General features: G+C 34.6%; 2 protein-coding genes across 4 annotated transcripts; both read right to left on the minus strand.

The window, feature by feature from the left end:
* Positions 1 to 511: 511 nt before the first annotated feature.
* Positions 512 to 7,055, minus strand: LOC101212162 (transmembrane protein 120 homolog). Its single transcript, XM_004145839.3, has 10 exons — positions 6,551 to 7,055; positions 6,355 to 6,433; positions 6,122 to 6,216; positions 4,677 to 4,781; positions 3,555 to 3,634; positions 2,423 to 2,513; positions 2,233 to 2,340; positions 1,904 to 1,990; positions 1,131 to 1,199; positions 512 to 1,017 (listed from the first exon to the last, which is right to left on the minus strand). The coding sequence occupies exons 1-10, from the start codon at positions 6,788 to 6,790 to the stop codon at positions 874 to 876; spliced, it is 1,098 nt and encodes a 365-aa protein (XP_004145887.1). The 5' UTR covers positions 6,791 to 7,055; the 3' UTR covers positions 512 to 873.
* A 1,282-nt stretch (positions 7,056 to 8,337) lies between these two features.
* On the minus strand, positions 8,338 to 12,369 carry LOC101211919 (probable methyltransferase PMT18). Of its 3 annotated transcripts, none has more exons than XM_031885193.1 (6): positions 12,224 to 12,369; positions 10,523 to 11,249; positions 9,907 to 10,117; positions 9,518 to 9,815; positions 8,900 to 9,364; positions 8,338 to 8,759 (listed from the first exon to the last, which is right to left on the minus strand). In XM_031885193.1, exons 2-6 carry the CDS (start codon positions 11,219 to 11,221, stop codon positions 8,522 to 8,524), a joined length of 1,911 nt encoding a protein of 636 aa, XP_031741053.1. In that variant the 5' UTR covers positions 11,222 to 11,249; positions 12,224 to 12,369; the 3' UTR covers positions 8,338 to 8,521. The 3 variants fall into 3 exon arrangements, with proteins under 3 accessions (XP_031741053.1, XP_004145886.1, XP_031741052.1); XM_004145838.3 differs by having other exon boundaries at positions 11,821 to 12,368; XM_031885192.1 differs by lacking the exon at positions 12,224 to 12,369 and adding an exon at positions 11,362 to 11,585.
* Positions 12,370 to 14,926: the final 2,557 nt, after the last annotated feature.

The following is a 14,926-nucleotide window of genomic DNA, read 5'->3' on the forward strand; positions in this document are numbered from 1 at the left end:
TGCCTCCGCAAAGAAAAAGATAAAAGTACTACATGTTTCATCCATAGCATTTAATCACAATGTTTCTCAAGGTTTACAAAGATCATGTTGAACTATCGACGACCATTTACAAGTACAATAAAAAAAAACCTATCGAGGACGTCATAACTCTATGGTATCAGCTCAAGAATTTCTGTTCAACTCGAGACTGAAACAGCTAAACTCTTTTTTCTCCCATAAAGTAACATTCAGCCTTCATAATCAAGTATAATCGGCAGACCGTAGTTAAAAGGAAAGGTGATTTTAGTTTCGTTGGGATGTCTCTGGGTAAGCACAAGGGTTTAACTGGGCTCAGAAACTTCTATGCAGTAAGCTCACGAAGTTTTATATTATCCCCAATTTTGATAACGACAATGCTAAAAGATCTACCCAAAGGAAGAACATGGATAAAAAGGGAAAATATGACAAACATTCAATTCTTTATTACATTTTTTGCTAACCTAAGACTATCCAAAATGACAAGGAACAAAAACTTTGATATTGAAAACGTCCAAACCATTGGTTTTCCATTAGAATTAAATACGATGAACTGAAATTACAATAGGATTCAAAATCTCACTCACTAGCTTGCAATGAAAAGCAATTGAAAAGAGAAGAATGATACATGGTAACTGGAACACGAGTCCTGCGCTTAGCAGCACTTCCATCAACTTCTCCAGGGAAGAACCTATGCAAGACCAACTTTACATGATAAAAGTGTATTGAGTCAAAATGATGATTGTAAAGAAGGGGGGAAGAGCAATTCTCACAGATCAGCTTCGACAAAACATATTCTAAGACCTGAAAAGGTAAAGAATAGATCCTACAAGTTGTTAATTTAAGTAATCCTACGTATTAAGAATTGGTTTGGGCCAATTCGTGCTTGCTCTTGCTTCTTTTCATCTTCGCCTTGAATCTTGATTTTACCATTAAGGTTTGAACTGTATTTGAGAAGTTCCCGACCGCCATTAGAACCAAAAGAAATCCACAAAATAATACCTGCACCGGACATTTATCCATCAATTTGTATGTAAGGATGTTCAGAATCTTTTTGGCAAGTTGAAAATATTGTTTTGAATTTGAACCAATAGAAACAGAATACAATTCATCACCTGCCATTCAGGCACCACACCCACCAATGCAGTCTTGAGGAGAAGTAAGCCAACATATGCCTCAAAGCCCTATTAAATACTCCACGTGTAAAAATAAATTAATATACTACGATGACTCACATTAGAGTTCCATTAGGTAGTAATTGGCTAGACAGATACTGTGCTAGATGCCAAGATGGTTCATACTGGCCATCATAAATCCACTGTGCCACCATTTTAAAATTGTAAACAGTAAAAAGAATATCATTTTCAATTATGCTCAAAATTTACATAGAAGCTATACAGCAACATTGTATTAAAAGACGGGCTTTCTAGTTTTTATAATCCAACCAGAAAGACTGAACTTCAAAATGGAAAATTCAGTAACACATCGAAATTTTGGCCCTTCTAAATTTTTTGTCCAAGATTGAAAATTTCTACAAGTTTGAATATCCATCAGAGAAGTTGTAGTTAAAGAATTTTGGGCAATTTCCTAACTAAATACAAATGATTGTAAGTCAGAGGTTGTTTTTGTAATTTGACTCCAATTCATAAGATAAGGAGAACTACGTAAAGAAAAGGTGGGTGTATTAAGATGCCCTCTAACTTATTTCAATTAGAGGAAGTATGGTTAAATAGAAAAAGAGTTCTGCTAGTTTGAATTGAATGACAAGTTGCTTAAAACGGTAAGAAATTAACATTGGTTGTCATGAAAAATCAAGTCTTCACACTTCGTAGTTTGTTCAACTGCCAAGAAAATTTTGGAAGATGGAAAAAGTTAAGGCTTATGTCACCTGTAAGATAAAGAGTAGAGGACACAGTATCCATAGTTGACCATCTACACCAGCTGTTTCTCCCCAAACGACATCCATTCTCTTAGCCTAGTAATAAAAAGAATAAACAGGGAAATCAACAGATTTGATAAAACGACTGTAAAACTACAATCAACCACCAACTAATATATATGCAAAATTCATAAATGCTTATTATCAGATGCTTAAAATTTTGGGTGCCTTGGGAAGGGATAATGAGCTCCAGTCATAGGAGGTGATGCGACAATCGACATAAATTAGAATATACCATGATGAAGTTGAATGTAAAAAAATGCAGTAGTAAATGGCACCTTTCCAAGAGCAATCCGAGTATATAGCCTCTGCCGCTGATATCTATTTTGTAAAAGCATTGCAACTCCTTGCATCATGGCCCACTGTAGAAAGAGTTGTACACCTCTCTGGAGAATAATTCAACCTGTACTGTTAATCTAATGCATAGAGTAGATATGTATTTAGTAGGTAATAAACAATTGGTAAAACCTGCTTTTGGGCACAATTTGGCTGTCCTTTGATCTCCCACGTAAGACTAACAAGTGCCATAAGCATAGCACAATAGTGATGATATATCCACCTGTAAAATCATGACTTCCGAACCTCAACATAACATTTGTATAACTAAGAGATCATAGAGCATAATAGTGATAATCTATCAACCCGCCACAAAAGTATAATAAAAAACTTCACCATAATGTCTTAAAGTACAATCCTATACATAATACACACCGTATCAAAAGACAGAATAAGATTGTATAATACAATACTCTGGTGTAATAGACAACAATGCATTGAGCACCAAATAGAAATAAAAAATTATAACATATGCAGTGACAAGAGAACACATTCATGGTAAGTGGTACCCTTTTTAATGCCTAACTTTTTCTTCAAAAGCACTCGGGAAAGAGAATATGATTGCTTTTGCCTTCCTCAGAGTGATAAAGTGATAACAAAAGTAATTTTGAGGGCTTTTAAATAGGACAGCCAAATTGTGCCCACAAGCATAATCACAGCTATTTGACGTTCCTTATTTGATAAGAATAGGGACAATTGAAGATAATGTGAGCCTTTTGGAGATAACCAAATGACATGAGATGGAAACCTTTAAGTTCAACCAAGGAGGCATTTAGGAAGGGGAAGGCCTATGAGCTTAGAGGAATTGATAAATCTATTATAGACCTCCCGTGGTAGAAGAAATTTCACGGGGCTCATTAGACATTAAGATCACCTCCCAAAAGCCACATGGAAGTATAGAAGCACACAAACCTTGCAGATCCGAAAGCTCACTCCAGAAATCTATTCTCTACCTTCAACTGGAAGGCCCATAAATACTAAACCAATTACATTCATCCACCATCCACCATCATAACTGTGGTAGAACTAGATGGGAATAAGAGTGACTCAGTGAGAATGTCCATAGTCCCTCAAGAACCAAATTATGATTTTTTGTTAGGTTTCTAGCTTTCATTATCCGCTATGAAAGTTGATTTCTCATTACAAATACTTTTAAGTATAAAAAACTCGTAATCTTAAATACTCAAAGCTATCATAAGACTATTTTAAAATAAAACAACGAATAGCAGCATAACAACGAAAGCAAAAGTTGCAGTGCACATACCAAGGGCGAATGTCACTGCCATTGACTCTTAGTATGTTTTCACGCAATGCCAATCCTGTGTATAGGAACAAGAGCCATGCCTGGAAAGAACAATGATGTGTTGAGTTTAAATGAATCTATAAGTTGTCTTTCAAGGCATTGAATTCACCATATGAAGATAAACCTATAAATGCCCAAAAAACAAGAATTCAAAAATTGCAACATTAATAGAGATATAACAGAACAAATGAGACGTCCTCCATTAAAAAACACAAAATAACAAGAAATTAGATCTAGGTAAACTTGGTTTGTGTTTTGCATCAAATGAGAAGCCTAAAATTGGATGGTTAGAAACTGAAGATGGGAGGCATGTTCCTTATAGTCTTGTATGTCTATTTCTCCTTCTAGGTGCATCTTACGTTGCCACAACTCTCAATCCCCTGTTTGCTCCTTTGAGCCATTTCTGGCTTATTATTATGGATGCGTCTTTTTCTTCCCTAACTCTACTTTAGATTTCTTACCATCTTTGTTTGTGGCTCATCCTTTTGGTGATACCAAGCAGACTATTTGGCTTGCTTTCCTGAGTTTTTTTTTCTTTTTCTTTTTTTTGGGCTCTTTGGGGTGAACGCAATGGTTGTTCATTCAGGGACTCTGCCTCCACTTTTGATAACTTTATAGTTTCGGTTCATATGATTATAATTGGTGTAAATGAGTCTTCTTTTACTTCTCTTTTTTTTTCCCTTTAAAATTGGAGACTTCTTGTAATCGCCTATAGGTGTGGGGTTTTCCCTATTTCATTTATTCAATGAAATGTTTCTTTATAGAAAAAAATAATTGTTTTTTTTCCTTTTATAAGAGACGAGGATATATTAAAAGAAAAGAATAAAGCAACACCTTAAGAAAAAAATGTTGAAACAACCCCCAAAAAAACTACAAAAGGAATGTCTTTCAATTGTAAAGGATTCAGATGAATGCCAAGTAGGTATTAACAGTTATATTTATCTGGTGAATCACAACATTTTTGTTCCACAGTTCCTACTACCATGTTCAGAAGGAGCCATGAAAACTCGTACAGAAACAAATTCAATATGCAACAAAATATTCAATTACAGAAAGAAAACCAATTTGGAAAAAGAAAAATACCTGGTACAGTTGAACTGGAAATGCAGGCAAGCATCCATCCCAAACCCAGCCTCTTAGAACAAGCAGCAGAGATGGGAAAAGGAGAAAAAGAAGAGCAGTCCTGTCCTGCTTGAAAGAGATCAACGTGAGGGCACCTCAAGCTAAAATTACATAGAATTTACCCCAAAAAAAACCATCTTGACAAATATCTTAACCGATGGATATCCAGAGCCCCCCAAACTGAGAAAATATCATGTAGTAATTACTATAGAAGGAGGATTACGAATGCCAATAAGTAGCTTGAGGCATTTAGCTGCATCCACCTCTCACACCACTTGGTAAATTTGTCCAAAATATTCATTAGCTCCTAATCATTATAATTGCATAGGTCATAACGGTTTCACTTTGCCTCTAAATCTAGACTTGATTCTACCTAAAAGTTGAATAATAGTACTCATAGTGCTTTTGTAGTTACAAAACTTGAAATGAAACCTGCCAACATTTCTTGGCACCAAAACAATGCAAGAAGTGATTTTTATTTCACTTCCCCTCTAAAATCTTTAAGTCAACTATGTCTCCAACTGTAGTTTAGTATATTACAAAGGCAAGATTGAAATTGACCAGAATACTAACTGTACATTTAAGAGAAAAATGTAAAATATAGGAAGAGAACTCTTGGCAAGTACCTACAAAATTTCCTTTCACTCTATGACAGTTAACTAAACAGAAGATGTGCTCTAAAACTTAGATATCCCCGTAGGAAATCAGAAGTCAGCTGAATAAGTATTCAAATAATTACTGACAAGATGGCATAGCTTCGCATAAATCCGTGAATTTTATTAAGCTGGTAGTCACGTAAAAGGGAAGGCGTCCATATAAAGTTTTCGAGCAAGGTTGTTAAGTCAAGATCCAAAGACAACTTGATCAAACTTTTGTTTTTATCTGTTCCATTTGTAATAAAATCTGAATAACTCCCCTGGCGTAGGATTAGAGGACGCATTCTTATCATACTGTAAATTCCATACTATAAAACTCAAGGGCACAATTGTGTAACCTACAGAAACTAACCTGTTCAAGAAAGCTCATCATACTGTAAATTCCATCCTATTAATGACCGTTTGTTTCTAACTAACAAAAACTGGAAAATAACCCAAAATCTAGACGGGGTAAAATTAACTAATCAGGCCCATCTGAAGCTTCATTATCCAAATCTATAAAAGAAAGAATGTTTCCGTCAGCAGTTGGTGGCTGCTGATCCTATAGAAGTACGTCATCTAACAAAGGTGTTCGAGTAAAATACAAAAGTGAGTGAGAAAATAACTCTTATAACAAAGCACTAATTTCGGAGAGTTCGAGGTATACCTTAGCCCTAAATATTGAAAAGTTTCATCAAATTGCAAACTACCACATGCAATAAGGGGAAAGATGAGAGATTATACAATACGAAGAGTAATAGAAATTCATACCCTGTAACTGTTATATTCCTCTTTAACTTTCAACTGAACATCTTTCCTTGAAGCACGCACATTTATAGGTCCCAGAAACATCCGCAAGAACTTCCCTGCCATCAAATTACATACTCAGACACTAAAAATGCAGCAAGGAGCATAAGAACACTAATCCTCTGATAATATTGTCCTCCAAAAGAAAGAATGACATCAATTCACGATCTCTAAATACAAAAGGAAATAACTCTAACCTTGCGGCTTCCCAGGGAGAAACGATGCAACCTCTCCATCAGTCATCATACATTTAGCTCTTTGCAAGTCATCTTCCAGCTGATTCACCAAAACAAAGAATTAAAAAGAAAAAGAAAAAGAAAGATGAATCGATCCGTGGATTTCAGAAAGACAGATTCGAAATCAAATGCGTCGAAAAGTGAGAAAGATATAGACCTTTTCAGCAAGCTTAGAGTCCAAAAGCTTCTTGGATTGAAGGGAATTGAGTAAAGAACAAAGACGGCGAACTGAGGAGTCAAGAGAGAGAGCACGTTGGCGGAGAGACTGTTCGTCGATGGCTGTTCTGGAGATTAGAGATGCAGCAGAATCATGCAACTCTTTGGCCAGCTCAACCACTCTCCCAACTTCATCCTCCACGTTGTGAGAGGAATCGGGCATGTTGTCGGTGTCCACCATAACTGTCCGGGCTTTGAGACGATGGTGAATCCGATCTTTGATGAGGGTGGAAGTCCCCAAAGGTAGAGGACGGGCGAATCTCGTAGTCGTAGGCCACCGCTAGAGAAGCTAGAGAGAGAGAGAGAGAAAGAAAGAGAGATAATGGCTGTTTCTTTCTTCTTCAGTCGATTCACATTTACGTAACCTTTTCTCCGTTCTCTTTCTCTCCCGCACACACACACGTAATCTCTCTTTTCTCTCTCCAACCGAGTTCTACCCCTAACTCCTAACCATTTCTACTTCTTACTAGAGCTTAGTGATCCCACCCTGGAACCAGCCACATCATTCTTGACCCATTGACAAGAACCATATTGCTTTTCCACCCGCTAAACTTATCTTAGTGTCTCTAATCTTCTCAATAAATTTCGACGGATTAATCTAACACTTCAACTTTGAAGTTTGAGGAGGATACGTAAAAGATGAAAATATTTATAGAGTAACATTATTGTGTGGTGCTACACAACGTTAGAAGGGAAAAATGATGGTGCATACACGTTATTAATTGTTTGAAATAAATTTATTGTTTAATTGTATGTGTTTGAAAATAGAATTGATTTTTGATATTTAATTATTAAAACTATTTATTTGAGTAGTATTGAAAATAATAAAAGTATGTTTGTTATTGAGATGTAATGCAATTACTATTTAGTTGATAAGTTTCGTAAGTCAAAATTAACGTGGGAAGAAAAGAAAATGTAAGTTTCCTAAGGATGGACAAAGTTTAGGTAGTTGGGTTTATTTTTCAACTTTTGGTTGTGTAAACCTAATCTATAAACCCATAAAAATAAACAACAAAAATTTGGTTGAGAGGGACCAAAATTATAATAAGAAAATAGACTCAAATGAGTTCACCTAAATGCATAATTTAGAAGAGTCCATAATTGTAATTAGATCCACAGAATATTAGTATATATGGTATGATACATGAAAGTTGTTAGATTTCTCAAAAAAAAAAAAAATAGATGTAAGATCAATCTTATTGGGGTTTAATTCTTAGAAGGCAGCCCATATCCTTGGCCATCTTTTCATTGTCTTTAATTTGTTGCTTCGAAAGTTCTATGTTCTGCATCAATACACTATTCTTACAAAAAGGAAAAAAGAAACATTTAGGAATTGAGGAATTGATGAATTGATTTGATAAAGTAGGTGAATTAATAAGATTTGTCTTTATATCCGTGCTAATCGCTTTGAATCTAAAAGATCTTATCTAATCGAAAAGAAAGAGATAAAAGTCATACTAAAATGAGAATAAATTATACATTTTAATTTCAAAAATAATAGTTTGACATAGATTTATAACTTAGCATGTCTCTAATATTAGAGGGTATTATATTAAAAGTATTAACATCCTCATAATTCAACCGCTACAAAAATATGATCGTGCATTTCACAATCTCATCGAAATGAGAGTTCATATTTTAATTTCAACTTCAACATAGAGAATTAATACTCGTTTTCTAATAGGAATGTCATCCTAGTTATAATTAAAAGAATCCAAAAGTTTGAAATGATATAAATATTTCTTATATTAAAAAAAATTAGATAGAAAATTACAAAATAGGAACAGGAAATAGAAGAAAAAGTACACACACCTAAGCGAGAAAAATGTGGAGTAAAATTTAAAAATTAAGAAGAAAAAAAGAAAAAAAAAAGAACAAACTGTTGTAATTATAATCTTAATTTAAAAAATGACTATGCTTGTTTCTCTTGTTGTTGGTTGGTTTCACCAGTCCAATAAGTTTTAACAGCCACAAGAATCTTCTCAGGATTAAATGGCCCAGTTTCATGATCCATAATTTGACTCTTCCACTTCATTCCATCTGATATTGTTTGAATCTTCACCAATACTTCAACTGTATCCCTAAATATTACTGTCCCTTCTGGCCTCAATATTCTATCCATCTCCAATAGAATCTGAGTTATATCACACCTGCATTTTTCATCATTCAAAACAGATGAATATGAATATGAGTATGAATATGAATATGAATATGAATATGAATATGAACATGAACATGAACATGAGTAGAGAGTTTCATTGTTTTATCTGATCATTTGCTTCAACCTTACCTATCTTGATATATGCTAAATATGCCATTGGCATGGATTAGATCATACGTTCTTGGGTATGTTGAGAACGCCTCACACCAATCTTGGTACGTTCCGATCAAGCCACGTTCGTATATTACACCTAAAGTGTCACGGTCTGAATTTGCAGGGACAACGTTCATTACCCACACTGGGAACTTGACTAAAGCGGCTGCGAATCCGCCGAGATTTGCATTCATGTCCATTATGTTTCGGTACCGTCCTTGTGCTAATGGGATCATCTTTTTGTAATATGTAATCCTCTCCTTCCATAGTTTGTTGTCTTCTTCGAAGTTTTCTGCGGTGATGCCTGGTATTGTTCCTCTACTGATTCGTGGTGGTACGGCCAATGCTCGCTCCGGCCAATTTTCAACTGCCCCACCAGCAACTTCTTCAGAGTCGTTCACTTCTGGCAATGGAGTAATGCAAGTTTCCATATTTCGGTACCTGAGTTCAGGAGAGAAATGAGCAATTAGCCGGTGTTGAAGAGAAATGAGCAATGGAGTAATGCAAGTTTCCATACTTAGTTGTTCCAACAAAAGGCATGATGATGATAAGAATTAATGTTAGAGGATAGGGGCTGTTTTCGGAAGTACATACCAGCCAGCATCAGGATTGTCTGATTTGCAAATGTGGGGTGTTTTGTAGACTTTCTTGTTCTTGATGCATTGGATGTGATTGAGGGGCTTCTGCCATATTGCAAGATCATTCTTCTCAATCACTTTCTTCCAGCATAGTCTCCTTGCAACTTCTTCAATGGTGTCTTGCTCTTCTTTCAAGTCTTCTTGTGTTCTTTCCCAACCTCTCCAATATTTCTTCCAACGAATCGGGGGCCCAGAGAGAATCCAATAGCCACCCGGCCTCAAAACTCTATCGAGTTCAATTAAATACAACCCATCTGTAAATAAAGTTCAGTGTAACCATTTCACCAATGACTTCAAACTCATTTGAAAATGTTTCTGTTTTTTACTTTGTGAGAAACAACTTACCATTTTTACCCCAGGGAATCAAACAACGAGAGCAATGAGCCATGTCGAAAGCACGAGCCGGGTAAGGGAGTCTCTGAGAAGCCATGATACCAATCATGGCAGGAACTCCACGTTCTAGAGCAAACTGAACTTGAGCTTCATGAGTATCCCTTGGGGCAAAGGACATGGCCACGATGTCCCTCTTTAGCAAATAAGCACCCCAACTTGCTACCTATAACACAACCAAAGTCAGTAGGGTACCATGACCCAAAACACATCAATAATTGCCCATCCACATAACTCAAATTTCATTTTCTACCGTTCAAAACATCAAACATTTGACCGCTTCCTATCCCATACTTTCATAAATGTCAAATCATTTAATCAATTTTTTTTGGTACAATAACTATCAGAACGAGAGATCCAACCTTCTACTCCCATGAACAAGAATAAAACTATAACTATAGTTTGAAATTTTCAAAAAGTTTGGTTTAAAGATTTTATTGATATGAACAATAAGAAAAGACATTGATTGTCACATTATTTTTTTAAATAATTGCCCAAGAAAAAATTGTCCGAAAATTGTTGCAATGAAAACTCAACAACGAAACAATTTGGAGTGAAGAAATTCAGTTACCCCACAGCCAGTATCAATGGCGGTTCGAATCTTCCCTGTAGTAAGAGGAATCAGCTCGTTAATGTCGTCAATATAAGCATCGGCGCCGCGGGGGAACATCGTGCCGCCGCCGGGAAATCGGAAACGATCGCCTTCAACTTGAATCCAATTCTGTACCGCTTTCTCAATACTAAGTTCTCTATGAGGAATATTATCATACCAAGCATAATCGCGGCTCTGCGGCCATTTGAACGGCGTTTTGTACTTCGGTGGCGCCGGAATCATACAGTGGAGTAGTTCTTCCTTTGCAGGACAATGGCGTTCTCTGTATTTCAACATAGTCCGATCAAATTTCCTTGCTCTAGTCGGATCTTGACAGGGAGTGTATTCGCTAAACGACATGTCGCAGGGAAAGATCGTTTTGGTGACTGCTTCAATGGTATTGTTGATTTCGACGCCATGGTGGCTGTCGAAGTCGAGCGAACGCGTCGGTGTAGAGGATTGGGCTTTGGATTGTGTGTTGGTGGATGGAAATGTTTGATCGGGGCAACCGACTTTGGAATATGCTTCGGATTGGTTGATCGGCGTTGTGGTGCTCTGCCATGCCCCAAACATGTATGATAAAATGCATAGTCCACTGACAGCAAGAATCCATGTCACCCGTTTCCTTCTTGACTCGATATGGTGATGCTTTGGTGAGCCACTATACTCCTTTGCCATTTTTTCAACTTTTGTTCTTTACAAACTCCTAGAAAAACCATTCAACAAGCATTGATTATTAACAAATAAGCATTGAATCTATGGTAGAAACTTAAAGCTAGATCATATATATATATATTAATTATCATGTTCATCTCCACATTTTAGCCAATCTTGATTCTGGATTGTTGAGTTCCAATGTTATTTGGCCACTCTTGATTCTGGGTTCTTCCATGTCTGGCTATTGGGGGGGGAATTTTTCAAAATTAAGCAGGAAAATTTGGGTGGAGTGGAATTATACGTAAATTAATCTATAGTCTAAAAAACCCACTGAAAAGAAGAAGCAGTCGCTTTATATTTTCAAACCACGAATACAACCCGAAAGTTGAAACGACAAACTACCAAGAATCAAGCCTCCTACACTTACGCCACCCTCAAACTTCACAAAGAAAAAGAAAAACCATCAAATCACTTGGACAACAATCCATTGGTTAGATATAAACAAAAGAACAACATCCAACCGACCCGGATGAAACAAAACAACCATTTTCTTTTTCAAGATGTTCCCTTTTTCCTTTACCATTAGTTTATTCTAGAAGAAAAGGAGGAAAGTGAGAAACCTGAAAAGGGTTCTGATATCTGAACCGTGGGCTAGAAGAAGAGTATCATGTGAAGCAAATATAGACCATGGTTACAAGCAAGAAGAGAACTTGTTTCACTTTTTATCAACAATGGGAAGAGGAAGGAGGATTAAAATATAGTGATTAAATAGCAAGAGAAAGCTGTAGGAAGGTACATGGAGGGTAAAGAAAGAGGTTATAAAAAAAGGAAGAATAATGAGTAAGTTGGAGAAAGGAGGTTGATATACTGAGCCATAACAGAGAAGGGGAAGTGAGTGGAGGATAAAGATTTACAGCCTACCCAACAAAATGATAAGAAAATAGAAGAAGCCTCTCAACTTTGTTTGAAGAAGAAACTAGTAATACAGAGACACACAGAAGAAGAGAAGGAAGGTGTGAATACCGTAGTTTGGATTTTGGAATGGATTTGGATTATATCATAACTTTTCTCATTAAATTTCTAAAGGTGGAAAGGGTGAGAGAGACAGAGAAACAAAGGGAGAGGGAGGGAGGGAGAGAGAGAGAGAGAGAGAGAGAGAGAGAGAGGGACAGGGGATTTAGTCTTATGGAATATGAGGGTTCACAGGAGAGTCATTAGCCTGAAATGACTCAACACCTTTGATTTTCATTTCACTCTCATTTCTATTTCATTTTACATTTCACACGTTGATGCATTTTCATTCCATCATCTTTTACTTTCTTCCTTGCAACCTCTTACTTTTTTTTTTTTCCAAAGAAATTTGCTCCAACTTTTTAGGTTCTTATTCCAAGTTTACAATTAACCAATACCTAAAAGACAGGTGACCATGAGTCAGTAATATTTATTTTTGTCCATCCCCTTTGAGAGTAATAAGTTAATAACCAGCCAGCTGTGATCTTTCTTTCTATTTCTTTGTAAAATTAAATTTTGATTTAAGATCCCATACTTTAATTAACACTAATTGCCCTTTCCCCATCAACCATTCACATTCCCAAACACTATAGATATATATATACATATAACATAACTGCAAAATTAATTTATAATGAATAAAGTTCTAAATTAATAAATAAAAACTTTCCCTTCTACATTGGTAAATTAGGAGCAGAATAAATATGAATAGGAAAGAGACAGAGTCCCCAGAAGCAAAGGCCATTTACAGAAAAGAGAAAGAAAAGAAATCACGTGAAGACTCATATTTATGAGTGCTTTATGTCTCCTACATCTCTTCTTAATATTCAATCACCTTCTCCTCCTCATTTATTTTCTTTCCTTTTTTTCAAAACTCAATTCATTCCTATTTTGTATATAAGTACCTAAATTGAAAAATATATATTATCAATTACACAACAAGTAGATTAATAGATTGAATTTAGATTATATTCTTTTGTAAATTAAAGAAGCAAGTTATTGTGTAACAAGTTTATGAACTAAATTATTACAAATTTGAAAAATGTAGGATTGAATCATTACAATTTTTTTTGAAAAAATAACAATAAATTGAATGTGGGTTGATGGAGAGAATATAATAAGGGTCCCATGTCTTTGCATTTACATTTTTCAGATTCTAAAAAAATATTGATTCCAACCATCTTCTTCCCATTATTAATAAGAAATGTAAGGTTGTAGAAATATTTTACACAGTTTCCTTTTTTGAAAAACAAATTGATATAATATTTTATGAACATATAAATGGATTGAAAAGGATTCAGATCCGTACCTTAGACTAATTAATGAGATGTTCCTTGACTTTTATTTATCAAAAAATAATCAATCTGAACTCACAATTTCAACGTCCAATTTGTAAGATAATAAAATCAATTCATTAGTTTAATTGATAAAATCGTAGTTTTTATAATTCTACAACTGGAAAATCATTTCTTAAGAAAAAACTTTGATTTGATTTAAATCCAGATTGGTACATGTGATTGAGTTGTGAAGGAAGTAGGAAGTAGTGGTCCATTATATATATATATCCGATCGGAGTTTGATCAATATGTTTTGAGACGGTAAAAGATACAACAATCAAATTCAAAAGTGTTTATTGACTCGTAGACATAGAGAAATTCGAATCCAAACTTCGGATTCAATCAATATTCGACTTCACAATAACATGACTAATAAATGAAGCAGTTTTCATCTTCAAATGTAACAAATCTATCCATAAAATGGCAGTCTTGAAGCAATTTCAATGGTTAAACCTTTATAATGAAATTTGTTTAATTGCTAAGGATACAATTGGGAATAAATTCTAAAGAAATTATAAATAATTAAAATTTATTTGTAAAAATGGAACAAATCTTAGTTTAAATTAAAGATTAAGAGTTGGTTTGCATAATTAAAGGGTTAAATATGTGGGAACAACTACAATAATAGATTAGCTCAAAAGGATTGAATAGAAAGCATTTATGCTTTTAAAATGTACCATAAATATTAAGAATGAATTACATGGATTTAGGGATAAAGGTGGTGGAAAAGAGGTTACTTAAATTGGAAACAAATCGAACTATGAATTGTAATTAAAAAAAAGATTAAAACAACACCGACAACCAAAATTTAAACTTTTGATTAATGATTCTAATGGTTTGAAATTATATATCATTGTAATAAAAGTCTAACTTAATTAATCAATAATAATTTTTTTTAATTCAAGATATTACTTATATATATATATGTATATGTATATATATATGATGACTTAATATAGAATTACTTTTTAAAAATTTCTTTACTCTTATAAGTATAAATAAAGAATAAAAGGTGGATAAATATTATGTGGGGTTGTCTTTTGAATGGAATAATTTTTTCCTTTAGTCAAAATGGTTATAGATTCAACTTTATAATTTTCCAAGGTTTAAATTTTCGTTTTGATATCTACAAATATGTTTTGATTCTATTGACTTTGAAGAAAAATGATTATTTTAGTGTTTAGGGATAATATTCCTTCAATGAATGAATGAATGAGTGATGTGACTTTTTATATATTGAAATTGAGTAGATATCCACATGGTTGATGGAGTGTATAACTAAGTTGCCAATGGAGGTTTGGGAATATCTACCCAACTTGAAATAATGGATGTTATGACAATTTTAGGATGGAAAGGGTGAAGGTCATCTTAGGATGAT

This window comes from Cucumis sativus, chromosome 5, assembly GCF_000004075.3.
Source record: "Cucumis sativus cultivar 9930 chromosome 5, Cucumber_9930_V3, whole genome shotgun sequence".
In the NCBI taxonomy this organism is placed as follows: domain Eukaryota; kingdom Viridiplantae; phylum Streptophyta; class Magnoliopsida; order Cucurbitales; family Cucurbitaceae; genus Cucumis; species Cucumis sativus.